This window comes from Schistosoma haematobium, chromosome 5 (assembly GCF_000699445.3).
Source record: "Schistosoma haematobium chromosome 5, whole genome shotgun sequence".
Classification (NCBI taxonomy): Eukaryota; Metazoa; Platyhelminthes; class Trematoda; order Strigeidida; family Schistosomatidae; genus Schistosoma; species Schistosoma haematobium.
In genome coordinates, this window is record NC_067200.1 from 8,545,220 (window position 1) to 8,573,214 (window position 27,995).

Consider the following 27,995-nt stretch of genomic DNA (forward strand, 5'->3'; position numbering starts at 1 on the left):
GTCAAGTATATAAAGCGGTACCCAGCAAATGAGTGCTCATCAAGACAATCCTAGCATTTTTTCAATTCCTGAAGTTTATTTGATCGAGATAAAAGAATAAAATGGTCGCCTCAACTACGGTGATAAACCTATTTAACCTTTATACCACTGAGCTGGTGATAAACAATGGTTTACATTTCTTACATCAATCAATTCGCATTATTGAGAAAATGTCTTCCAATGGTAGATAACTGCCCTCACTGATCATGACTTCTCACTAGAACTCTGGGAAATAACTCTCACCAGTGAGCGTAAAAATTCATATCTGAAGACAATCTATAATCACTGACTTATGTCAACTAGAGAATTACCGAAAAGCAGGAAAAATACGGGACAACCACGTTATTTTGGTTCAATAATCCTTGGTAGATTGCACTGGTAACCAGACATGCATACAGAATCATAGACAGTGAGGGTTACCAGTTACTGGTAGCATTTGATGTTTATCGTACTATACTATGAGTGAAGTTAGAAATTCTAAACTACTATATTGCATAACTCAGCAACTAAATAGTATCGCGCCTTTTGTATCGCGAAAATACGAGGATGTGAGGACTGAACAACAATGAGAATTTTTAAATTGGGAGTAAAACAGCTGCTTAGTCTTGTTTAGTTGGTTTTCTTTTAAACATTATTTTGACGTTATTATTTCAGTTCACTATTGAAAACCCCATTTTCAGATTAAATAAACTTCCACCAGATACCTAACGGGAGTTCATCCTGTTCTTATCCGTTAGAAGGTAGTGTACAATTTAGGATGATATCTCTCAAAATGACAACTGTATCCGCCGTGCCTCAACCTGAGATAGGCTTTGCAGCGGATACGTCAACGCAGCTACGACCGACTGTTATCTCGCGAATCTCAATCAATAAACATGGACCTCGCTACAGTTTATATCGATGGATTGGTGACTTTAATAACTAACATCCTCCAATGATCTGGAGACTAACAGCCTTTTTTAACTACAGTCTAAGCTAGCCAGTATAGCACAATGATTTAGATGTTTGGTAGATTATGTATCATAAAATGATGTCTGTTGTGGTTAAAATATCATTCATACAAATACAGGCGAACTTTTTGTAAAAACAATAGGTGATAGGTAAAGCTTGATATTTCACTGCTAAAAAGGTATATACAAACAAAAATAAATTTTAATAATGAGATGGAGGAGCAAAGTCTGCAATTCGCTTATCACGTTCTTCTTGAATGTAACGCTGTGCTGAAATCATTGACTTTCCTTTATCCCATTCTCTTTGTTTACTACCGTAGGATGGACGGCTTGGATTTTGAGATGCTAGTACATCAGCTAAATTTGTTCTATGTTCAGGCTCAGGAGGGATACTGTTTGTCGATTCACTCAATTTACTATTATTGATAGCAGCTCTATGTTCAGCTTCATCGCGTAATCTACGCAACATAGACGCAACATCTAGATCATCGTTACTCAGACGAATATCAGATTGGGCATCTGCACCTATTGGAGTAGGTGTTGCAGGAACTGCAGCCTCTCCTAGACACTGCGCAGCAGCAGTTGCTACATCTGGTAAACCTTTACGGGCACGCAAGCGTGCAAGACGTTGACCCATTTTAGCATCTCTTTTCGCTCGAATCGCTTCAGCACGAGCACGTCCTTCTTCAGTAGCCCGATGAAGTTCTCGTAAGCGATTCATTTCAGCCTCTCTCTGTTCAAGATCTGTAGAAAAAGAATAGAATCCTACACCATGATCGCGTATTTCTCCTTCTCTCAAATGTGCATATGTGAGTGGACCATCTGGTTTAGGTGGACTAGACTGCTTGATGTGACTAGACAGGTCTTTGCGCATACAAACCCGTTTGACACCACGTTCATCTGTATAATCCTCCCATTCTTCATCACTACAACCAGCGGGATAATTATCAGAGTCTTCATCGCTACTAAAAGAAGAGCAAGAACGCGTAGGAGAATCCGGAGGAACTAAATTTAAATTTTCTGTGGCTTTTTGTTCAAAATCAACCAGAATGTCTCCATCATTTTCATCTCTCTTTGTCAAATTAGGTTTCTTTCCAGACATTGCAGCTTCTCGTAGAGCATCGTAGAGTTTTGCTTTGGCTTCTAATGCTCTTCTACTTTTTTCCCATTCTGCATACTCTTCAGCATCGGAGGGTATGTTTTCAGATTCCAACCTTGTACGCTCTTCTAAGATTTGCTCTTTTGAAGTTTTCCACAGTGATACTTTGCCAGGTTTTAATTCAGCAGAACGATTCCTTATCACATTACAGCCATCTGGATGTTTCTCAACTCTTTGTTTAACTTCAATCTGTCTTCTTGATATTTCTGCTTTTAAGTCTACCAGTGCAACTGAGCTTACTTCAATATGGTGTCTAGATTTATAAGCCATTACCTGTAAAACGTATCAATCAGAACAAACAATTAACTATTTTTAAAGATACACAGTGAGATTCTATTGTTAAAAAAGTATTTATTTGTTTATTATTTATTTGAACACATAAATAGTGGTACAAAGGGGCACCGAAAACATATGCGCCACACAAGTCACTTGATCTATGTATCGTCCACATCCATCAACCCGGTCAAAGTGCCGGACATTCGCTTTTCGTCCTCTCAATGTAGTAAACAACACCACCGCCACGAGAGGGCAGTGAATAGGACTTCCTTGGCAGTGACTGTATACGCGCCGCATGTTGATCTTGGCAATCAGATAGTATCGCCAGCCCTTGGATTTAGTGTCGCTAATAACTAACTACCTGGCACATATATATTTGGTGCCTTCTTGTACCAATATTTATGTGTTCAAATAAATAAATAAATAAAACTACCTGGCAAACGAATCAACTTATTTTTCCTTACTTAGTGAGGATGTATGAAACAGATTTTTCTATAAGTCTTAAAAATGTAATTAAATGTTAAGAAGGGGTAATTACATAGTATAAATTACATATCAAAACAACTGCCCACCAACATCAAAGACAGAATCTTCGATACGAACTTTAAGACAGTCCTACTGTATGGAGCAAAAACTTGGAGGACTACTACAACCATTATCAAGAAGGTACAAGTATTTATAAATCGTTTTCTGCGCAAGATACTCAACATCCTTTGGCCGGATACCATCAGTAACAGCCTACTGTGGGAGAGAACAAGCCAGCTTCCAGATGAAGAGGAAAGTAGTTAAAGTTGGAAGTGGATAAGATATATATTACGAAATTACTAAACTGCATCACGAGGCAAGCGCTAACTTGGGATCCTGAAGTGAAAAGGAAAAGGCCGAAGGACACACTACGTCGGGAATCGGAAGCAGACATGAAATGGATGAATAGCAACTGTAAATGATTGCTCAGGACAGGGATGGTGGGCGGCTTATGCTCCTCCCCGAGGAGTAACAAGCGTAAATGAGCACAAGTTACATATAATGGTTGTAGACGTTTAATTTTATGATAAATACGTACATAAAGAAACTTATAGATTTCTTAAAGTTAGTTTAATGTATACAAACTTGACTGGTAATTAGTGTAGATCGTATAAAATTTAGTGTATTTGGACATGTTTTATTTGTTTGTGTTAAATAAATATTCAGCGTCTTTGTGTTTTGGTTTAATGCGTGCGACTTTAAGGTTTGAGTGGTCAATTATCAGTCATCTACCGTTACAACGACTGTCAGTGTTTTCGAATAAGAAACAAATTTTTATCTGGATCAGTTTTTACGTTCTTATTTATGTCAAAAAATATAGTAGTTTCCAGTTATCAAGTACCTACAGTGCTTCTTTTGACTGCAACACTTTACTATCAAAACATACAGGTAATTTTGAACGAACAAGTTATATACAGATTGGATCTATTTTAATTTCTGGAAATTGAGAACTTGCATTAACGAGTGATCATCTGGCTTATGTTGATTAGACTTCTAGGTAGACTAAATTTCGAATGATTCTGAGGTCACAAGGTCCTAAGTAGAGATAATAAGGCGACAAGTGGCTGGGTATGATAGAAGTAGGTACAGAAAAGCTAGGAATTGCAGACGTAAGTCGTCTTTAGTTCACGAAGTCAGCGATTTTCAACTTGAACTATGTCAAGAACGATACTTCTAGTTGGATGTCATGTGATAATCCTAACCTGAAGTTAAAGAGCTCAGGTAACAAGAATAAAAATCACTTCTGGTGGTGTGGATATGATTTATCATTCAATTTATCATTTTACTAATTTCTCTGAAACTACACTCCCTATATTCATCTTTTTCAATTACCGACAGTTCTAGTCATTATTTTGGGCTAGGACAGCTTTGTCCCAAGCCCTATTCTCGTTATGATCGAGTGGTTTGCTTTTGTGTTATTTACAGTGTTGATATGCAGTGTGTTGACTTATATTGATACTCGCACTAAAGATCTTAGGTTGCCTATGGCTGACCATAAAGATGAATAATGAGTACCTGACAATCTTGATGAATGATATGTGATGCAGTCACTTTATAAAATAGCACACCGTGAATTTTAATATGATCAAAATTATCTAGGAAAACAACATTCGCTAGTGCAATACACCTCTTGATGACATCCTATGTCAGGAACATGTATATCGATAGAGTTAGCCGGAAAGTTCTTCACCTCGAGATACGTGGATAGGTATATCCATGTACTAGGATTTGAAGGATAAAGATACTCAACAGTTGCTTGACAGATCCAAGAACACCTTAGTCTATCTAGCTTAAATGTGAAGCGGTAGCTTAGTGGCTATAGCAATTACCTTGGATAGTTGGACCACTGGGAAAATTTTTAGAGGTCATGAGACTAACTGACCTAAGATATCACGTAAAACTCACGAGGCGAGTGGCAATCCAGTCTGTAGATTTTGTTTTTGAACGGTTTAAAAAATGTTATGAGTTCCAATATTTATTCCATGTATCATCTGTCTGGATCGTTTCGCTAGATTCTGCATTCACTTCATATTTTACTTGGTTATCCTTTTTTAATTTAGCACAACTTGACACGATTTTAGAACAGTCAGAAATCGGATTAGAGAGAAAGAGAGAAAGAAAGTAGGCGTGAGTAAAAATACAAATCAAGTATGCTAATAAATATCATTGCATAATTTTCGTCTTCATTGGCAAGCCAAGTTTTTATATTTCAGGGTTTCTCCAAGTCCTGTTTGACAACAGTGTCTAGAATGGCACGCACATAGCACTTAATACCAGATAAGCCCAAAATAATTCACTTTACTGAAACAGCTCGTTACAAATCCAAATATTCCGACTAGTGGGTTGGCAGTTACCCAACTTGTTAAAGAATCTCAATCATTTAATTAAAACTTCCAAAAAAACGCCCAGAAGGGACCATTAATGATGTCTTAAGTTACAACCTATGGTACTGAATATTGAGAATATTCCCAAAGTCCATTTAGAATTGGACTATAGTCCACTCGGATGAAACAGACTATATATATATATAGTCTGTTTCATCCGAGTGTTTGACAAGTAGAGTATCTGATCGAACAACTGCCCATTTAATCAGCAGTTTTTTAGGTAGAGACCAAACATAAACATAAATGCATATTGTTTGGATAAAAACAGGTAAAACGTGTTATCCGAATTGTTGGAGTTTGGATGGAACTGTATAGTTTTTTCTACCGCGGTTGTTTAACGCAGGAAAGATGACGTTTTGATGTTATTTAAGTTTTTGATCAAACAGTATACACACTTTCAAGTCCCATAGTTTGAAAATAACGTAACAAACAAACCCGAAACTATACCAAGTGGCGCACAAGTTGAGAGTACCGCGTCTATTTAGTACCTTAAGATGTTTGAGGACGCAGTTAATCGTTCGCGTAGCAATCCCTCACATCCAATGACAGGTGATCATCAGTGTGTTTATTTAGACTTCAGGTATATGATAATTAATAATAGCAATCAGCCTTTGTAAATTAGTACTACAACTTTGGTAGAGTAGGAGAATTGTGCTCTTTGGGATCTGAACCCTGGTAGTTCGAGAGAGATATTAGTTATGGGGAAGTATTGTTCATGTCGTGTTTCCTCTAAAAAATAAAGGTCAAGATAATTTGGTCGAGGAGCGAAGTCCTGTAACAACTCAGGTTAGTTGATTAAGATTTAGCCATAAACATCTTAGTGATGTCAAAACATTATGGCTCAAGTATTCATTCACTTCCGTGTTTTACATAAACATTAAATCTGTTACTTTATGCCAAGTGCTGAAAAATCTCGTGCTCCATTGTGTTCTGTCTCACGATCTAAATAACGTCCTATTCACGGCTAGTCTGGTTTCTCCTATCAATAATACGAGGGGTACTCAGTGGCACGAAAGTTACATCACGATAGCTTTCTATCAAAATTTTCATAACATATTGATTGTGAAGACGATAACATTGCACGGGTTTCTTGCGACTTTTTCTCATTCCACTTTGAATGGACGTCCTCTTGAGTATGACTTACTAATGAAACATTTCATTGATCTAATCGGGTGAGAACCGTGAGAAATTTGGTGTGTAGATTACTAATGAAGGGGATCTATTTGGATGTCCACGGTCAACTTGAATTGAGTGGGGATGATGTTAAGTCACACCTCAAGATCAGAACGTAATATGGATTACTGTTTCTTGGTATCCGGGTAAATTGGCTACCTTGATGTCTATATCGAAAAAAACGTTACAATACTTGTAGCCTCCAGACGAAATAAGTTTGGAATGACAAATAACTGTCTAGGTTAGTTAAGGTACACGCTATAGCTCAGCTGAAACCAAAACAAGGTGTTTGAGTAAATGACGGTTCTAGATTTCATCATAAATATAAATGTACAGCATTACCTAGACAAGTATTGCTGCCTAGTTATTCAACCAACAATTGTTTAACCAACAGACAAATCAAGTGCAACAAATAAACGTCGTTCGAGAACTACATAAAAATTCCTTTGACGATCCCATATTATGATAGGTGTGGGTTAAGAGCATCTAAATGAGCTGAGTAGGGTTTGTTTTCTAATCCAAATACTTTTTGGTTGCTCTTCTTGGCATGTACTTCACGTTATCTAGTTTGTGCTCTTTATTCACACATACCTTGTTTTTTCTTCGGGTTTCTAACCTCTTAATAGTGTTTAACTCCCCAATGTTCTTGGTTTTTTTACAACCGTTTTACTTTTGCCTTGCACTACATTATGGCGACTCCCATATTTGCTAACTGTATTCTTGGTTGGTTTTGTCTGATAAAACCGACCAAACCAATCACTAGCAAATAAAATCTTCGCTTTCCATTTATAAAAATTATTGTTTCTCACAGATGATTTATTACATGTTTCTTGTATTTTTGTATATATATTACATGTGACATGACGCAGTCACAGCAGTCAACCATCGGTCATGACAATTTCTTACTTACTTACTTACTTACTTAAGCCAGTTACTTCTCGTGAAAGAGCATAGGTCGCTCAACAGCACTCGCCATCCAACCCAGTCCTGGGCAATCCTTTCCAGCTACTTCCGGTTGTGATTCATTCTTTGGCCTTCCACTTTTCAGCTTCCCTTCAGGATTCCAAGTCAGGGCTTGCTTCGTGATGCAGTGTGATGATTTCCGTAAAGCATGTCCTAACCATTTCCATCGTCTTTTCCTAATTTGTTCTTCATCTGGAAGCTAGTTTGTTCTTTCCCACAAAAGGCTGTTGCTGATGTTATCCGGTCAATGAGTGTTGAGTATCTTGCGTAGACATTCGTTTATAAATACTTGCACCTTCTTGATGATGGTTGTTGTAGTTTTCTAAGTCTCAACTCAGTACAGTATAACTGCCTTGACATTCGTATTGAAGATTCTCACTTTGATATTGGCTGACAGTTGTTTTGTGTTCCATATGTTCTTCAATTGTAGGAATACGGCCCTTGCTTTACCAATCCTCGCCTTTACGTTTGCATCTGAACCTCCTTGTTCATCGATGATGCTTCCCAGGTATGTGAAGTTTTCTACATCTTCCAGAGTTTCGCCATCAAGAGTGATTGCATTGTTGTTCTCCGTTTTGAAATTGAGGACCTTCGTTTTCCCGTTGTGTATGTCAAATGAATAAACTATTTACGTATTCTATTTAAATGTCTCTTTGTTCATGCTACTTTGTTTTTCTTGTGACTGTTCCATTATGTTTTTGCTTTAAGCATTTTACCGTATTGTAAATATCGTATTAAACTATTTTCAGTAAAATTTTTCTTATGGCAGTTGAAAATTATTATCTCTCTTTTATGTGTGCAGTAACTTTATGCTCTACCCTTATCGGTAGTTTAGTACACACCTCAATTTTATTGATCGTTTTAATGATGGTCAATTAATGAAAATGCTCATAAGACCTGAGAATTCAATAAACATATAAGGTGTGTGTTGAATGAAAGGCAATTCAAATCTTTTGGTATTATCAAGACGATGCAATACAGTGCATAGAGATAAAAATGTTTTACACCTAATAACAGTCTCGGGTTCGAATCTCGCGAGGCGAGATCGTGAATGCGCAATTTACCCCCTGACCTTCCCAACTACCACTAATTAAATTTCATATCTCTTTTAAACACAATGTAAGCTTTGCGGTCGATACTAGTGCAAATAATACGTTTCCTTATTTCTATAGTCTATGTCGTTTGAACGCACTACATCTTGTCCTACGGATTTACCGCTGTGTTCGTAAAGGAAATACGTCACAGGGTTTTCTCGTTAATTGGTTCACTTTTATAGTGACTCCTTTACCTAATGCATTAAAGTTCAGATAATGTTACACAATCAAAATGGTCAGAGTATGTACAATCGTCAGTCGTTGCATCCAGAGAAAGAATACGGTTACCCCGGTGTTTCTGGTCAGCACGTTTATGGTGCTTCTAACTCGAATGTGACAGATACTTACCCGCAAGGTCATCCTAACAGCAGCTTCCAGCCACCACCTAACTATTATTCTGGGAATCAAGGACAGACCTTCCAACCACAATCTCAGCCTCCATATTATTCCGCTCAGTCAATACAGAGTGTGAATCAACCACCGTTGCCACCCATGCCTCCTATCCCAAACCATCAGGATTTTGTTCAACGTCCTCAGCAGCCGCGTCTTCCTCCAATGCCACCAATGCTTCCGGGACATGAGGGAGTTCCACCACCTAGTTATCGACAACCTCAACCTCCAGGTCCGTTTCCATTGCCAAATGGTGCTAACACCCAGATAAATACATTGCATTCTCAACAGGCATATCAAAACGGTCCAGTATCCAGACAACCACAGTTCTCTCAAAGTATAAATGCAGATAGATTACCCAGTCCTATTGAGGTATTCATATTTCATAGTTTTTGTTTTATAATTATTAGTAAATCTCATGGTCTAACATGTTTATTATGCCTCATGTACCGTCAATATTTAGACAATTTCCCGTTTATAGTGGTGATATATATCGCTAAGTGGGGGGATACCGGGGCAAATTTACATAGGAATGTGATTTTGGAATTTTCATTTATTATTACTTAAATCTAAACCAGGCATCTCGTAACTAGCTTGTTTCACCCTCCCATTTAACTCACAATAGTTGGAACACTATTTAGACCTGTTTTTGTACCTTTTTCTTAAGGTGTTCAGAACTTATATGTTTGCCAATAACTAACAATTATTTCCTAATCATATACTTGAAATCGTCCCAGAGATTGGTATTTAAATAACCTTAACGTTCAAATGATGATGAATATTCGTATAGATAGTCAACCATGTTCCCCGTGCATTTATTGGTTGGCGTAAGGATCTACACAGAACATGGTTTTTCATTAGTCAATTCGATATGTAAAAGAGCTTTGTTAAGTAAACTAAATACATAAATGTTATCATTTGAACATCTTGTGCATATCGGGTCGCCACTTTCCTCATCGAAGCAAGACATCGAGACAAAAATAGTAGAGTTAATTTCTCTGGTAAAAATTTAAATAAACAAGATAATTGGGGCAATAAAAGTAGAATAATACAATGTCAAAAGTCAATAAAAATAACCAACCATTACTTGATAATGACTCAGACAGTAGCTCATAACTTTTTGTGATGGTTTAACTGTCTCATATTAAAGGGATTTCACTAGTTCTAGCGGATTTATGGCAAAAAAACTTTGATATATATGATGTTATTCTTTTCATAAGCTTGTCATAAAGCTTTGTTACCCCTGGTTATAAATGTTCACTATCTTTGATTTTAACCTAACTTACGATTTACCTATACCTTCAATTCTTTTTTTAGGTTATTGAGAGCAATCGGGCTCAGTGTACTGGACCTTTTTATACAGGACAACGAGGTGTTGTGCCTCCTCTAGTCACAACTGACTTTATATCACGTGACCAGGGTACATGTGCACCTTGTTTCATTCGATCTTCACTATACTCTGTTCCGAATTCATCAGATCTCCTTAAAACTGTTGGGATCCCGTTTTCACTTACAATATCTCCATTTGCAGTACAACATACAGAAGATATGAATGTTGTGATAAGTGATATGGGTCCACAAGTAAGTTGTTATAAAGCAAAACGGTACTGGAATTTGTAACGTAGTGATGTACCTTATCGACTAAGAAGTATACATATTCAAGTTATTAACTTGTATTTTTATTGACGTGTGTATAAGGATTTATGAACTTTGCTAGTTGTCTGTAGTATCCTTTAAATGGGAGCTATCTAAAAAATGATCTGAAATGAAATCATACCTTTAAAATAAGTTTGTTAGACTTAGTAATGACGGGAATCTATTTTTGTTAGTACGATTTAATCAGTTTAAATACATTTTTATGTACAGTAATTATTTCTGTAGATACACAATAATGGCTAGCATTGTTCGTTATTTGACGTAATTATACATTAGACTCATTTCTGATTTATTCAACTTTGTTATTCGTTTATTTGTTCTTACAGTTTTATTCTACGCAATCATGTGTAAAGAAATAGATTATTCCTTGACAAAAATACAAATCTGTAATTCAGTCCAACTTTGAATATGTTCCCTTATTTATCCACAGCTTAGAGCAAATTACTAAGACATTCCTGTTTTTCCTTTGATCAATAATTTTGGACATATATACTATGTTCTAACGATTGTTGATATAATCCAAAACGTGCGCGGATTTAAACATTTTCGACGATTCTTTTCAGCAATGTAACGAAATGATATATAACTTAGTGACCCAATTAAGACTTGTATTTCAGCGAACAAACAAGATGGATAAGTGTAAATGTGAAATTTTGTTTTCTACAAGAATTACGTATGCAAAAAACGCATGAGTTTGTTAAGAATCTGGTAGGCCTAAAGTACTTTAATAGGCTTAAAAAGGATAAGATAATCTGATTTATATAAAAATTTACACACTTATTATTCCTCTCAAGCACTTGTTTAACTATCGAAAACTAATTAATGTAAATCATCCATCAAGCACAGTTGAGTTCACTTGATCTTCAGCCATACATTTTGTGTATGAGGGTCAGTGAGGTAGGTAAGAAAACCATTATCTACAACATTGCTACCTTGCCACAACAGAAGAGTTAGAAAAGATAGCCCCTGCAAATGACACGGCTCACAATGCTCCACAGATTTCCGTCGTCGACGGTAAGGCCTTAAAAGTACGGAGCTAACATATCAAGAACTGGCAAAAAGTTCATGTGCCGCCGACCTTAAGCAATTATCCCTTGGACACTCCAGTCACTCTCCTAGGTCTTCAAGAGCACTTCTTATCCAATTTTCTTTTCAGGTAGCTTGAAAAGTATCGTTCTACAGTATGGACAACAAGGTAGTGATAATCACCCTCATACGTCTAGCAGCACTCGGAATCATTTTGTTCGTAATCAAATTGCAGTTTCATTACCTAGTAATTTTCCTGTTACGATCTAAGATAAAGTTTAAACCCCCAACTTAGTGACTAAAAGTCAGGTCCTAAATGAGTACCGCCCACTGTTTTTTAAAGGCTATTTCTATCATGCAAGTCAGGTTTATATATATCTAACCAATATCAATTTATTTATTTAAGCACATAAACATTGTTACGAGAGGGCACCGAATACATATGCGTCACACAAGTCACTTGATCTGTGTGTGGAATGTGATATTGCCCATGTGCCCGGATCGGAGTAGGCGGTTCTTCTAGGAGGCCACACCCGGAACCTTCAAACTGAAGGTTCTTATCCACAAGGTAGTGGAACAACGTCAGGAGATACAGTCTCATGGTATCCGGTGACCAACAGTAGGTTCGTATGCCATCTTTTCATTCAGGATCCCGGAGCCCATGTCCACCATTGGTTTGGAATCAGGTTTTTGCAACCTCTTTAGGTGGACCCTCCGTGTCTATTAGACTGGTTAAAGCGTCGGACATTCGCTTTTTGTCCTCTCAATTTCGTAAACATCACCCTCGTCGTGAGGAGGTAATGAGTAGGACTTCCTCGGCAGTGGCTGTTTACGCGTGTCCATATGAGGCCATTTCGAGAGGGAGAGTTGACTCTCCACACCTCAGATATATGTAACAGTCCCTAATAATTCAGATAAAATCTTAACCATTTTTGAATTGGCCTCTAGATATTTTATTTTGTGTAACGGATAATAGAATTGAATGTTTTATAATCGATAGTCCTATGAGAAATATTCTTGTAGTCTGTAACAGTAGGAAGGACTTTTGTTGTTGAAACAGTTTCTGTTTGATTGGTTTATTTACTTGTCCTACAGACAGATTTTGATGATGATAAGTGTTTTTCCCTTAGATTCATGTGATCCTGTCCAGATATGTAGTAGTTTTCAAATATTTGTCCTTATTTTATAGGGTCCAGTTCGATGTGTTCGATGTAAAGCCTACATGAATCCCTTCATGAATTTTATTGACGGTGGTCGAAGGTTCCAATGTCCACTTTGTAATGGTTTAACTGAAGTTGCCGCTGAATATTTTGCTCATTTAGATCATACTGGACGTCGAGTTGATGCAGGTCAAAGACCTGAACTATGTTTAGGCAGTTACGAATTATTAGCAACAGCGGAATATTGCAAAAACAACCAATTACCTTTACCTCCGGCCATCATATTTCTGCTAGATGTTTCCCAATCTGCTATACGTTCAGGTTTAGTACAGCTATTCTGTTCCCAGTTTGTAGAACGTATTCTACCAAATTTACCTAGGTAAGTGATAATGATTATTTCACACTTATTATTACAATATAACAAGCAATAATTGAGCCTATTTAGTAAGATTACAATTTCATTGGGTTTGTTAGTGGTCTACAAGACCCGCAGTCTGTAATCACTTGCGTTTCAAATGACATTAATCATATTCATTTTTATGCGTAATCTGTCGTATATACAAATGTCGTTTTAGTAAAAAGAATTCTCATTCTAATAGCAAGTATTATCTTTTTGTAATTGTTACCTTTAAGGTTTCCGTCAATAATTCTCTATCGTTAGCATTTATTAGTCAATAACATCTTATTGTCATACAGTCTATGGACCAGATTTCTGTCCATCGTTTTAACTAAAAATTAGTTCATCATAAATACTTTAAACCCTCCATAATGGAGTAGAATTGAGGGTGGTCAGTTAGTCAGTCAGTCATCATCAACGTAGAGGCTGAGAAAGATATACAGTTGTCCAAGTTACCATAATGGATCATGTTGTTAAAATGATGACGTATTTCTTCCTTGTATTATTCATTAATATCAACACATGTGAAGCATTTTTAAAAATTAAATTCTCTTGTTGAAAAATTGAAAATCCAGTGAAAAACCTAATCCTCACACTATTTTCTCCAACTTTTTAGATGTTTTAATATTTTTCATTGTTATCAGTAAATACTTGTCACAAAATAGGGATTTGATATAAGCGAAACATGTGTCAAGTTTAAGGTGACCAGGGAAATACTTCTATCTATATAGTGAAAATTCCCGTTTTGACATTCGATAAATAGAAAAGGAAAAAATCGAGCGAAGAAATTTCTTTCCAACTAATTTTCGTTTCGTTACTTCCGATTCGTTACTTCTATTTATAGCTTATATTAATTTGTCCTGGTCAACCTATTTGATAAGATAAAAGTTTTGAGGAAATGCTCAGTTACTGAAAGTACCCTTAATCATTGATTTACTTTTCAATGAGAACATCACACAGATTTCACAATTATTGTCATCAACAACTTATAGATCTGTTTTGTCTATTTGTTTTGGAATACATAAAATGTAGGTTTCATAGTTCTGGTGATAAATATCAAACCAAATATCGCACATCTACTATATGTAATTATTGAGCTCAGTAATTCACACTACATTGTCAATCAGATTTAAAACTGGGAGTAACTAACCCCCAGCAACTAGATTAAGTATTTTAATTGTTGATTTCGGTGAATTTTCAGTTTGAATCGTTCCACTTATTATGCTATGCAGTTTTTTATGAATCATATTTGCTTTTATTTACGATGAAGACAACATTCTGTCTTTCTAAAAGTTTTATACGATTCTTTTTAAAGGTTCCTTTAAAAGGGTAACTAAGTAGTCTATTACAGTATTCTGTGTTCTTAATATAGGGAAAAATTTACATCACCAGATATGGTTAGTCCAATTCGATTGGGATTTATTACATATGATCATCAACTTCACTTCTATACTGTACCTCGTGAGTCGTCGTCATCCACTCAACAAACATCTGAATCTACAGATCAGAACAATTATAACTCTTATGGTAAACCTCAAATGTATATTGTAGCGGATATTGAAGATGTGTTTGTGCCTACAGTTGAAGGTTTCTTGATACCACCTGATCCTGCTATCATTTCTAGTATTTTAGAAATGATACCTACTCAATTTTGTACAGAGAATGCTTTAAACAGACAACCTACAGATAGTGTATTAGGCCCAGCTATCCAATCTGGAATGGAAGCTTTACGTGCTGCAAATCGTTCTGGAAAATTATTTGTCATACATGCTAATCTACCGATTGGTGAAGCACCGGGTAAATTGAAAAATCGAGATGATCGCCGTCTTATAGGAACTGAAAAAGAAAAGGTAAATGTCATTTTCACGTCTCTCACTTTTGAAATCATGGAATACTGTAATGACTTCGCCAATTATTACTGTTATTGTTGTTTGTTCTTTTACTGTTAAAGGTATAACAATAGTGGATGTCATTTACGTCGTAATACTTTCAGGGGTAGTGTAAACCTACAACTAATATACTTCTGTAAGTATTCGTCTAATCTAAATTCTGAATTTCAAACAGAAGTTCTAGCTTGTTAAAGTAGTTATGACTAGTACGTGTAACGTCCTAAAATACATGCTCACGTATTGTGGCAAAACAGAGTAAGTCATATTATATGCAATATACCCATGTGGGTCAGGGTAATTTTACATTGATTTTCAGGAGAACCAGACACCATCCAGACCTTCACGTGACAACCCAGACAGTACAGTTCAATCCTGTGGCGCAATTACACAGGTACCAAGCACTCTGGTGGACCATTCATATACACATTCACATCACATGTATAGTTATTCCGATCAATGATCGCGTGAATCAATTATGCACAGCACGAACAGGCCAAAGCTGACCTATTCCGCTTACACGACCGTCAAGCTCATTAATGTTAGCAATGGCGACATGCCTTACAATGTCCCAATGACAATGTCCCTCGAGAACATTGAAAAGGAACCACCAGTATGAATGAAATCGGTTAACCAGCAAACCAATTTTGTGCATGAACAGCCAGCAAAACTTGCCAAAGCAATGCTGAACCATCCACAATACCAATGGCGAACCTCCAGCCTCATATGAGACCTTCAGCTCTACATAGCCATATAACTTATACTGCATACAACACATACGTAGGGTAGTAAACGAAATAGCCCAGCCTGAAGCGTTATGGCTTAAATAACGCTTAGAACCGATTGTCTGGTGTCGGAATACTATAACTAGACCACCAAGATCATTTTTATCGCATTTGCGGAATTTTCATTTTTCCGACTTTTCAGACCTTGAGTTAGGGGTAGCATCCCTAACAGAGTAAGTAATGCAGTTAAATATAGAATTTTTACATAAGTACCGTCTAGCAGCTTGGTCTTTGTCCAGCACTGATTGGTCGGAAGTGGACCAATCAGCGTACCCCGGTTTGACTTAGGACTTTACTCCACCTACACTTTCATTCATTAAGAGCTTAGGACTTGATATAAATGTACCAGAGTGAGATTATGATTTGTGGATAAATCTATCAGATTTAAGATAGTATCAGTTGGATTTTTAAGCAAAAATTTATTTTTAAAGTTGAATTCACGTGTCAATTCACGCTAGACTACCATTAAAGCAGCCTTAATCAATGTGGTTAACTGTCTCCATTTACCTACAAAGAGGGTGGTTCGATAATTAATTTGTTCTAATTTCAGTCACCAAGCTACAGGTTCGAATTCCACACTATCTATTTCTGTTTGAGCAACTAGGATATACTATCACTAGATTTCTCATACTTAGTGTGGTTATACCCGGTAACAAGTTAGTAATGATAATAATAATAATAATAATAATAATAATAATAATAATAACGATAATTTTTCTATATTAACAGCTGTTCAAGATTACTTTTATTCACCCCTTACTTATTCATTTATTTTTACAGACTTTACTTCTTCCAGATAATGATTTTTATGTTGGACTTGGTCAAACATGCGTAGAAGTTGGTTGCAGTGTAGATCTTTTTCTTTTCCCTAATTCATTTGTTGATATTGCTTCTTTAGCCGAAGTGCCCAGATTGACATCTGGTCATTTATTCAAATATAACTGTTTCCAGGTAAGTAAAAATATTTTAGTGTGGTATGTAGTTAAATTTTTCTGAAAAAAATTGTTGTCTTGTGTACTTAACTAATATTAGTGTGTTTACAATTCCATTATCGAAAATTAACTAATAAGGCGTTGAATTGACTAACAGGTAACCTAATAATGGTTAAAACGCATAAGTTTCAACTATTGAAGTTATGAGTTTCGAATCGTTACAGTTTTATACCCCTTTCTATCGTGCACTATTAGTAATCTATCAACGTCATATAGTTCCTTTTTCGCTTATTAGTGTATTCTGTTCATTGTACACTCCTGATGCATTTCATCGTTTTTTCTTTCTTGTATTTTGGGTCACCCACTAGATATCTACTTGATAATTTCTATAATGATGTCTTTGTCGAGTTAGTATAGTCACTTATAAAGACCGATGCTCTACCTTTTCACAAAGTTTGGATGTCGATTGTTAACCGAGTTGTTGTTTGTAGTTATGTCTGATTATTGTATTAGGTGTCTGTACTAATATATATTCAGTGTGCACCCTGTCCTCATAAATCAGAATTCGGTTAATCGACACGATACTGATACAAGGAGGGAGTTATCATACTTAGCCTTTTGAATATATGATCATTATCCTGACTACGTGTTGTGGAAACCCTAGCAACTTGTGGCAATCTAAGTCATCTTTGGTAATGTTAATCTGGCTGTAAAGGGTCAGGTCTACAACATATCTATGAAAGAATTTCTGCTCTATGGTTGTGAAAATTGGCCTCTCCGAGCCGAGGATTCTCTGTATTCAGTCATTGTATTCGATGGCGACGTCGGTAAACCGAGATCCTTTTCAAATTTTAATCATATCTTAGGCTTCATAACATCGTCTCCAGATTTACTGTGTTGATATTATTATACTTCAAACGATTCGATTGTTGATCTGTTCCGTCACTTGACTATTATAAACTTCTTTCTTTTATGTATTCAATAACTAAAATGAGATTGTTTAGTTCATCATTATTGTTCTGAAATTCTACACAAAAATTTGTATCTTAATGTGCCTCAGATGACTTTCATAATTTTGAATGTTAGCTTGTCGAATCATACCTTATTTAAGCATATAGGTAAAAATATGATAATGTCTGAAAGTATTCATTCATTGTTTGTTTGCTCAATGTTGTTAGGGACTGATTCTATTCATGATTGAAGCTTCATAATGCAACCCAGAGTGGGGAGAGTTCATGCTCCCTCTCACAATGCTCTCACACGTTTGTGTGTTTATACTATATGTCAGGAAAGTTCTAGTTACTAACTTTAAACAGCAGCCATTTTTTTTACGAAAGCTTGGAAACTGAAAGCGAATATCTGGCGTTTAAATCGGTTTGACGGGGGTAAAAAATCTAATTCCAAACCAAGCTTTAGGATCCTAAGGGGACAAGGAGTATTTGTACTTATTTCGGTCACCGGATACCATGGGGTGGGATGTTTTGACGTTGCTCCAGTGTTTTGTGGATTAAAACTCTTGGTTCAAAGGTTAGAGGAGCGGCTCCTTAAGAAAACCTGCTTCAGTTTGGGCACCCGTTCACTAACCCAGCTTACACAATTTTGTCAAAATATACTGTCTTGTATTCTCGGAAATTTAATTTGATCTTTTTCATTGTTATTAAATTATTGTTTTATAATGTAGATGATAAAAACGATGAAAACTTCTTATTACTAATACTTACAGGCTGATTTACAAGGTCATCAGTTTATAGCCGATCTTCAACGTACTTTGACCAACCTACAAGCTTTCAACGCTGTTATGCGTGTTCGAACAAGTACTGGTATTAGACCTGTTGAATTCTTTGGTAATTGTTACCTACCTAATACAACTGATGTTGAGTTGGCTAGTGTTAGTTCAGATATGGCAATCACTGCAGAATTACGTCATGATGATAAACTTCAAGAAGGTGAACACGTATTCATTCAAGTAAGTTCTTATCATTAGGAATTTTGTCGTAAAATTTATTCCGGGAGAATACTTTGACGAACTTAGTAGTGTATAATTTAAGATGGTCAGTCATAAGCAACATTAAACCTGGGACATAGACGAGTCGATTCAAATTCCCACATCATATCAATAGGGAGAGAAGCAACTATCAAGACATATATATAGGTGTACACCTACTTCTCGCTTCGGTCGGCTGATACAAAGTTTCCTTTTTTACTCAGTTTTCTCTTTCAAGTAGTCAATTGAGCTCGCAAATAGTAAGGTTATATATCAATAGTCTCAGAATCGGACACAACAAAACACAACGCGTTTTGTTACTACGTCTGATTTTTTGAAAGTGAGAAATACTAAAAAATTTCTCAAATTTTATACTGTAGGTAGTAATGGGATTAATCAAACGAAAGTAGCATAATAATTTTTTTAATGATTCTAAATAAATTTAAAGTTTCTTATATCTACATTTCAAACAGGTTGCATGTCTTTATACTTCAATATCTGGACAACGAAGGCTACGTATTCATAATCTGTCAATTCCAGTGACAAGTATGATACCTGATGTATTTCGTCTTGTCGAATTAGATGCACATATGAATTGGTTGAGTAAATATTCAATGCGTTCTCTACTCAGCCGTACACATTCACAAGTAATGGATGATTTGACGACAAGAGCTGCTAACACCTTGGCTGCTTATCGTCGTCATTGTGCTTGCGGTCCGAATGATGTAAATTCGAATCCTAGTGAATTAGTATTACCACAAAATATGAAAGTATTTCCTTTGTACATACAATGTCTTATGAAAACTGAAGCTTTTAGTCCTGGTTTGTCGTGTTTTGTTAATTAATTGATTAATAATAATAATTATTATTATTTATTACTATTATGTCGAAGGTATGCTTATTTCCTGACGTCCTTCAGCATCCTAAATGACTTTAGGAAAATGAAATCACCTTTTAGCTAATCAGATCACATATAATCTGAATGAATAACTTTCTACATTAAAAATTCAAAACGATTAGCGTTAGGACTTTTGAAGTTTAATTCAGACTAAGGTTTAAAGTTAAATTTGTTTGGGTTAGATGTTTGCATTTGGATTGAGGTTTAAGATTAAAAGTTTGTAGTAGTGACTCGACTTTTTTGTAGTCATATTACTAAATACTTAAACAGTTAGTTTTATAATTCACTTGGTATTGTTTTACTTGAATCTTCCCACTGATGTTTAGGACTGCAATTGATCAGTCTCTTATTGGCATATGTGCATACTGTGCGAATTACCTCGATGTTGCCTTAATTTACAAGCATTATAAGCAAATATGGATACTGGATAGCAGTAAAATCCAGGACGCGCGTTTTGTTCTATTTGGATGTATCTGCATCTGAGTTAATGTTTGCTCCGGAACTCGAACCCAGTACCGTTCGCTTCAAACGCCATCGCGTTACCCACTTAGCTACTGAGTCCTGATAGGACGAAGCTCGCGTCTTGGATCCCACTGCTAACCACTATCCATCTTTAGTTAGTTTTATACTTCCAATTATCAAGAATCTTTAAATTTCAATAGTTGAGATCATGAGTCAATTGAAACTAGACCAAAATGGAAAGCCTGGAAGCATTGGACGGCCGTTTCGTCCTAGTATGAGACTCCTCAGCAGCGCGCATTCACAATCCCGCCCCCCGCTAGATTTGAACCCAGGACCTCTCAGTCTTGCGCGTGAGCGCTAGACCACTGAGCCGGCATCCAACGGTGTTAATGTCTAACTTCTGATAATAATCTTTAAATTATTTATAAAAACTTATAAATCGTGTTAAAATGCTTATTTACAATTAGAATCCTATTTGTTTTGTATTATTTTTTTATCGTGGAACGAAGAAAAAAAACTTGCCGAAGTTCGTCTTTCTTATTCATTGACCATCATGTTTATATCAATTTGATAGGTTTTGCACACTTCTTACTTTACTCAGTAAAAATACAAACTATCCATTATCACATTTTGAAGGCCGAGCAAAAATCTCATAGTTGCTGTCTTAAATCTGATTGACTAGTCTGTAAAGTATGAATTACTGTTACTGTTATTATTACTACTGTCTGAAACTTGGTGGTGTCCATATTCCGAGATAATTCATAAGTGAGAGGACTTGTAACTGTGAGGTAAATTTGCTGAAAATGTTATACTCTCTTTAGTCTCAGTTATCATCATCATCATAACCACAAGTGATTGACAGTTTGAAATTCGATAATGTATATATGTATGTATAGATAATATTTTACAAGGTAAGGTGTAACAACTGCGAAAAGAACTCGTTGAGTTCAGTTTGAAAATGTTACACGGTGTAACATCTCTCAACTACACACGGAATCAAACTCACTGCTTTAAGGTCTTGTGGCTGTCATGTTACTTTCAAAGTCATTAATTCTGCTGAATACATAAACTTTTAATAATAATAATAATAATATTATTATTATTATTATTATTATTATTATTACTATTTTTACTGTTATTACTATTATTATTAATACCTTTTTTGTTTTTAACCCAGCTGACGGTATCACAATTGATGATCGTTGTTGGCAAATGTTTTTGGTCAATCAAATGGACGTTAAACAATCCAATTGTTATATTTATCCTCATTTGTATCCTATTGTATGTTATTGTATATTTGATCAGAATTTACTCTGATAATTACTTCTCTTTATATATATATATATTCGGAGCGGGGATTCATTTATTAAGGGACTCAACTTTCAGCCACTACGTCTCAGGTTTTAGTTCCACCTCACCTACTTTGGTTTGGACAACCGGGTAGTGCTACTGTAGTGAACAAGAACACGGGTGGGGACAATTGAATGTATTTAACACAAATTACAGGACTTGTTAATAAAATCTAACAATCATAAATAAAATGCTTAACTTGCAAAATGTCCATCAATTGTCTCAAAATCACTCAGACTTCATTGTTCTTGCCTTTTCATACAAATTGCATTCTGTTTCCATTCTTTACTGTTCGATCCTCTTGTCTCTGCTTTCAGACCTGTTCACGACTAACATCATATACTACTTATGTCAATATAAGTAGCACACACCACACTACTAACCCTTACATTTAAAGTGTTGCTCAAAGCCATGTACATGAATCTATGCTTTTATGGCTATGAAATACTATGAAAACTGAATATTTTTTATCGGACCCCAATATTCCACAGTTACGGCGGTTTTAGGCTACATTCACACACACGCACCCAAAGCTCATCTTTACCCATTTTGTACTAGTAGCTAATGCTAGTGTCCAATGTTCAAAATTCTTTCCACTTGCTTCAGCTTTCGGTGGGGTGGGAGTTGTGCTCAGGGTAGTATCGTCAGGCTTCCCATTATCACACACCAACAGCATAACTCAAATGCGGTTACATAAACCTGTACTTATCAAATGAGTTGCATTTAGACTTCTATTGGACAACACATGAGTTTGGCCTAACGTTTTTAGTTTTCCGTAAATTTATATGTATATGTTTATATATAATTCCTTAAATTATGAATTAGCAGAGGCTTGGAACCTTTGGAACTAGTCAGACTTATAACTGTCATCTGTTTAATTCGTTAATCGAATATCTCTAATCTTTGTATCATAAAAATGAGTTTAAGATTGGTAAACGGTTTTCTCGATAGTATTAGTATGTTTTGCCCTGTAATCTTTAGCAAATGAGCGTTATCTCAATTTCAACCTCATTCTTTCTTTAAAAAATACTTATTTTAGCATGATCTTTCACTGAATTTCGAAGGTGATATCCCTTATCCTCCAGCTGCTATACGCTGTTCATATGATCGTTTACAAATGGATGCAGCCTATTTATTGGATAATGGAATTTATCTTATCATGTGGATTGGTCCAAATATTTCGTCAGAATGGATTCAAGCAGTATTCAATGTTCAAAATCCTGAACATTTTGAATCAGAAAAAGTAAGACAAAATCAGATATTACAATTAAAGATATTTTCTAAGAATTTTTATGTGTAACATGGTTTATTTTCATTTTAAAATCCTACTTAGAAAAATAGTTCAGTTTACAGGCTCACTATCCCCCACTTTTTACTTCATTTTATATTAGATGTCCTAGAAATTCCACTTAATTTAACTTCTCAGAGAGTGATTTGTTATTAGAAAGTTCATTTAGAATATAGGGAACGAGGAAATACAAGCATATGTAGAATGCGTTTCTCTCCTTTAAGTACAAAATATTGTTTAACAGTTGTTCTTAGTTATCGCTTGAACGTGATAGAGAATCAAGTGATTGGATGCTCTGTCCATTTCATTTATCTTGGAAGTTTCATCTCCCTTGGGGTAGTTGTGTCTAACAAAATCTTGGCACCGATTTAGGAATCTCAGTTAGCCTTATGTCACTTGTGGCACAGGCGAGATGTCCGTCTGCCAACTAAAGAGGGAGTATACAGTGCAGAGACCCACTCTGTATTTCTCTGTCACCGTAAAACATAGTCCATAAAAGTGGGAGACGTGCGTACGATGCGGGGTTTTGATCTTAGGTGTTCTTGGCGCGTCGCTCGTGTTTTTTCGGAACATCTGAGTGAGCAGTGCTGAGGTTAGTTTTTATAACGGAACAAGTATTGTTGAAGTTCGAACTGGTTTTTCGAATTATTGTCAACTATAATTTGGTTTTATAATTACTTAGCAACCATATTACTATGTCTATGTATTCCATTTATCATGAGCTTTCGGTTAACCCATTAACTACTGTTATACGAATTACCATTTCTAATTTGTTACGAGTGTGTATTACTTACAGCTTCTCCTATTCAGAGCCAATTTTGGTTCGTTTAATTATCATTATTATTTTTCATTTTATGGTGTGATGCTGTCCAGTGTGTCTGTACATAAACTATGTCTGTTTGAAATGTAGATGTAGTAGAAGCTGTTTGCTGACTTTTGAACTCATGTTAGAGCATAGAGAGAAGCTTACGAATAGTGGACGATTCGGAACTTAGCCTCGTCGACTCAAGGTCAATAGTACTGATCAGGTATGTGATTGGGGACACTAGTTTATAGAGGACATAGTAGACGTCGCATTAGGCAAAAATGAAAATTGGGACTCTGATTGGTGACGGCTTCAAGACAGCACTAATAACGTTTTTAATCTTTATTATCTGAGGTGAGTATGACCACTTATCATGTGTGCGCAGTTACTGCCTACGTCGACATACAATGTCTGGTAGTGTAGAAGTAGGTTAAAATGATGCTAAGCGTGGCCTAAATAAAACATCAGTCCATAGAGCCGTTGATTATTGATCTTAACCGTATGGACCCATTTATATAGACCTATTATACTGGACAAAAATTCAGGTACAGCAAACCAAATTACTTTGTGCAAAATCACACGGTGCCCTTTTAAAATATGGAAGTCACTCATTAAATGCACCATTTGCATATCCTCTTTGAGTTGTCTTTTACACTCTTAATCGTTCTTCCAATCCTGTTATTACTTGGATTGCTCTATTTTCCTTTCTCTTCTACTATTCTGGGATTTGTCTTGATAATTTGTTCTCGTTGTACTGATGTCGTATGGAAGCTTGACCTGATATATTCATGTGCCAGGTTCTGCACATTTCTTATGACTCATTGACAAGCTGTCCCAAATATCCTAAAACCTCTAATGCGTACCCCCTAAAGTTAACTTATCGATGCCGTTCGTTGCCATTTAATCCACCTTGATTATAATAATCTCCACTTTTGTAAGAGTTAAAGGTTAAAATATCGATTTCCCAATCGGATTTTTGTTGGATAAACTGGGCAAAACTGAAAAAGTAGCGAGAAGTACTAAGTTTCTTGGTCTAAAAGTCCACTACCTTTTTGTTGCAATCGCTTCATTTATTGATAACCTTTTAATCCCTTACCCTCCTCGATAAGTTCTATAATTGCTGACTTGTTCTATCACATTCTTTATTTACCACTGCTTACAATCGTTGGGTAAAAATCCTGTTTTATATACGAGATTCTTCACTTATTTGTGAATGTAGTGTGGCTGTTAAATTGAACTTTGAGTCAAAAATTTGCTGTCATAAACAATTTCCAGCCAAAAAACATTTTAGTCATTGCACACTATCAATCAATCAGTACTCTATTCATAATTTAGTAATCTAAACGTTCAAAAAAGAAAGAAAACCTAGAAATCCTCCTACTCTATAACAGTTGTTCAGTCGAAATTTATATCTGTCTACTCTCTTTATCATGTTCTGTGCCCACGGGACTTGAAGAATCAACTTTTTATAGTAAACATTCAAATAAATGGTTTTTTTAAAAAAAAAACTTGATCATGTGTCTTATGGAACAGTGGTTTTCTAATAAATGATGCTGGGTCACTTAGAGAAGCTCTTCACTACTATTGAGTTTAAAAATCCTATTAAATATCCTAATGTTTTAAACTACTTATTCATTCATAAGTAATATAATATTTATACTTACATTACGTTATGCTGTTTTTATAATCCTATAATTTAGATCTATGACTTGTGTAATTTTGATAACGAAATCTCACGTAATCTGTGCACATTGCTGAAAAAAGTTCGTAAAAATCGTTGGCATTATTCTCGGGTAAGTGGGAACTTTCTGTATGTCTAATTCTTGTTTGAACAAATAAATGACGTCCATTGTGAATGTACATATTCTGTCTAGTTGAGTACTCAAACTATAGCCAATGATCATATTAATTTATAAGTCTTAATGCAGGTTAATATTTCCCATTTTCAAGATATTCACTACTTTATATCATCTATAAAATTCTTTAATATGGTAGTCAGGCTAATCAGCTGCCTCTTCATAGTGTTATGGATAGATGATGTTCGTGAATTCAGTCAATCAACAATATTATTGAGTAGATGAAGATTATCTGGTTATAAAGATAACAGGATAGGCGTGGTGTATACATTTAAAAATACTAGATGACATGGCGTAAAGAAGTCGTAATGATGAAGCTGAACTTATTATTTCTTTATCTTGTAAATATTAAATATCATTCTTAATTTTCCTTTCCTGAATTTCACTTGTTACGTTTTGAACCTAATTTTCCATGTTTTAGTCACGAATATGATGAACTTAAATGTTTTTAAGGTATATGGATAATTGTTACTTCTCTGTTTTCTAGAAAAGAAACTGTATACGCAGTACGTTTAAAAACCTGGGAGCATGACTGCATTACGTGAAGGGTAATTGCTTGAAACTGGTCACATATAACTTTCTTGTGAACAGTTCTTAATGTGTTAGCTTAGTATTTCAAAGGCTATACCACTGGCGATGGAAATCTATGGGAAAATATGAGGTGTTCATGTTTTAGAGACTTAGATTTTCTAATATGAAATTTAACTTTGTCATTGAATATCAAACAGATATGTGATGAGACATGGGGTAAGAACTGTACACACATATACGCTCATATAAAAACAATGAAGACTGGTAAGCGAATAACTAACATGGTCAACATATGACTCAAGTAGAATGAATAGATTGGTCTGTCCGAAATCCAGAATTAGATATATGGGCTTAAAATAATAACTGACACTACAATATCAATTCACATATTCTAACCTTCTACTTCACTTAATCTAATTTTAAGCCTTTGAATTTGGATCATACAACCATTTTACTAATGAATATAGTTGTGAAATTCTTAACTACATAAACTTGATAAAGATGTATCCGATGTAATTATATTATATTAATAATACTAAAGATGATCTTGAAGCGCTAAGAATAGCAAATATTAAAATGAAGTCTTTTTGATTTGCAAATATTCCAAATGGTTGATGAGATGATTCTCTGAGGCAATCATTTAAAAAATAGCTTAAATGATGCCTTTTCTCCCCTTTAGCTATTTGTACAACAATAAATGACTGTTATTTGCAGTGTATTGATTAGGGAGTTCTTTTTTTTTAGAAAGGGAAAATAGTAAAATTGCTCATAAAATATGTTTTTGATAATTGACATTATATTCAAGAAGTATTCACCGTGTATTCATATTAGTCTACTTTCATTTCACATCATTTTTACTGCACAGTTCAACAAAATGCATTTTTTCATTGAGATCATGAATCGAAAGTACTAGAAGTCCATTTCGTCCTAGCATGGAACTCCTCAACAGTGCTCATACACGATCCTGCACACGGGATTTGATTCTAGGCTCTTCGATCTCACGCGCGAATGTGAGGGTTTTGTGAATATGTTTAAATTTTGTTATTGTTATGATACATGAACCTGACCTTAGTTAAATCACAACCATTGAAAATCAGGAAGAAATGCTGCTAATTGATTTGAAGTTAAACATATGTTATTAGATGGTAACCTTGTAATCTGATGGTCAAACACACTGTTGAACCTGAAAGTCGTGGGTTCTGTCTTATGTATTGTCATGGGGATGGACAATACTGAGGGGGTCACATGTTAAAATATAAAACAGATATTTTTCAACGGTTGCTTAAGTTGAGTCTATGATATGGACTGTTAAATCAAAACATTGTGTTTTTTGATTCGGAGTAATTTTCTGCTCTAAATTCAGTATTACTACAATACTGTGCGGTATTGCCGTTAGGAATTCACATGAGAACTAATAGCCATCGTTACCTTTTTTATTGTCATTGGTTAGGCAGTACAATTTCATTTAACTATATCGTATCTCTCTACTAGAATTGTATGATGCATTATTAAATGTCAAATGTATGATTTTCTGTTTTTTTTTTCTAAATGGTATATATCATTTTTCTCTATTCTTCTTGGTGTACTGTTTGTTGTAGTTATTGGTTGTACGTCCTGGAGATAAAAGCGAACTATGGTTTCGACGTTTCATGGTCGAGGATCGATGCAGTGGTAATTCGATTTCATACACAGAATATCTATGTCATATTCATAAAGAAGTATCCAGTTTACTACATTGATATTATTGATGATAATATGAACACTATCGATATGGGTTGATGCTTAGATTATTGGTCTAGTTTAATCCCTTACTTTGGTTTTGTTTATTCAAAACAAACACTCCTAGTATTTGCAGCATGAAATTCGTCGAATGCCTTACTCTTTTCTTATGTACTCTTGTTGTTGGAGTACAACTTTTTTTAAAAAATACCCATTTATATTTACATCAATCTCAATCTGGTATTTATTCTTGCGAATTCCTTTGAAGTGTGTTATGACTAGTGCTTCCTTGAAATATTTCAACAAT

The 27,995-nt window shown here is 35.3% G+C and overlaps 2 protein-coding genes across 7 annotated transcripts; one reads left to right on the forward strand and one right to left on the reverse strand.

Moving 5' to 3' along the window:
- Window positions 1-1,133: 1,133 nt before the first annotated feature.
- Window positions 1,134-5,803, reverse strand: MS3_00011122 (uncharacterized protein; the record flags this gene model as incomplete). Of its 5 annotated transcripts, none has more annotated exons than XM_051219530.1 (3): window positions 1,134-2,421; window positions 4,855-5,014; window positions 5,781-5,803. In XM_051219530.1, one exon carries the CDS (start codon window positions 2,416-2,418, stop codon window positions 1,192-1,194), a length of 1,227 nt encoding a protein of 408 aa, XP_051064834.1. In that variant the 3' UTR covers window positions 1,134-1,191. The 5 variants fall into 5 exon arrangements, with proteins under 5 accessions (XP_051064834.1, XP_051064835.1, XP_051064833.1 ...); XM_051219533.1 differs by having other exon boundaries at window positions 4,832-5,014; XM_051219531.1 differs by having other exon boundaries at window positions 5,769-5,803.
- A 2,632-nt stretch (window positions 5,804-8,435) lies between these two features.
- On the forward strand, window positions 8,436-27,723 carry SEC24C_1 (Protein transport protein Sec24C). Of its 2 annotated transcripts, none has more exons than XM_051217438.1 (12): window positions 8,436-8,588; window positions 8,642-9,325; window positions 10,271-10,534; window positions 12,825-13,174; window positions 14,565-15,042; window positions 15,144-15,217; window positions 15,257-15,336; window positions 16,644-16,814; window positions 18,477-18,761; window positions 19,253-22,732; window positions 25,283-25,375; window positions 27,568-27,723. In XM_051217438.1, exons 2-6 carry the CDS (start codon window positions 8,780-8,782, stop codon window positions 15,147-15,149), a joined length of 1,644 nt encoding a protein of 547 aa, XP_051064838.1. In that variant the 5' UTR covers window positions 8,436-8,588; window positions 8,642-8,779; the 3' UTR covers window positions 15,150-15,217; window positions 15,257-15,336; window positions 16,644-16,814; window positions 18,477-18,761; window positions 19,253-22,732; window positions 25,283-25,375; window positions 27,568-27,723. The 2 variants fall into 2 exon arrangements, with proteins under 2 accessions (XP_051064838.1, XP_012795722.2); XM_012940268.3 differs by lacking the exons at window positions 15,144-15,217; window positions 15,257-15,336 and having other exon boundaries at window positions 18,519-18,761; window positions 19,253-19,601; window positions 21,317-21,420; window positions 22,529-22,732.
- Window positions 27,724-27,995: the final 272 nt, after the last annotated feature.

Bases quoted from the DNA above. Each gene is read 5' to 3' on its own strand.
- SEC24C_1 (XM_012940268.3), top strand. From the start codon at position 8,780: ATGTTACACAATCAAAATGGTCAGAGTATGTACAATCGTCAGTCGTTG. The intron at 9,326-10,270 runs GTATTCATATTT...TTCTTTTTTTAG, and splicing joins GATTACCCAGTCCTATTGAG to GTTATTGAGAGCAATCGGGC. The intron at 16,815-18,518 runs GTAAGTAAAAAT...TAATACTTACAG, and splicing joins TCAAATATAACTGTTTCCAG to GCTGATTTACAAGGTCATCA.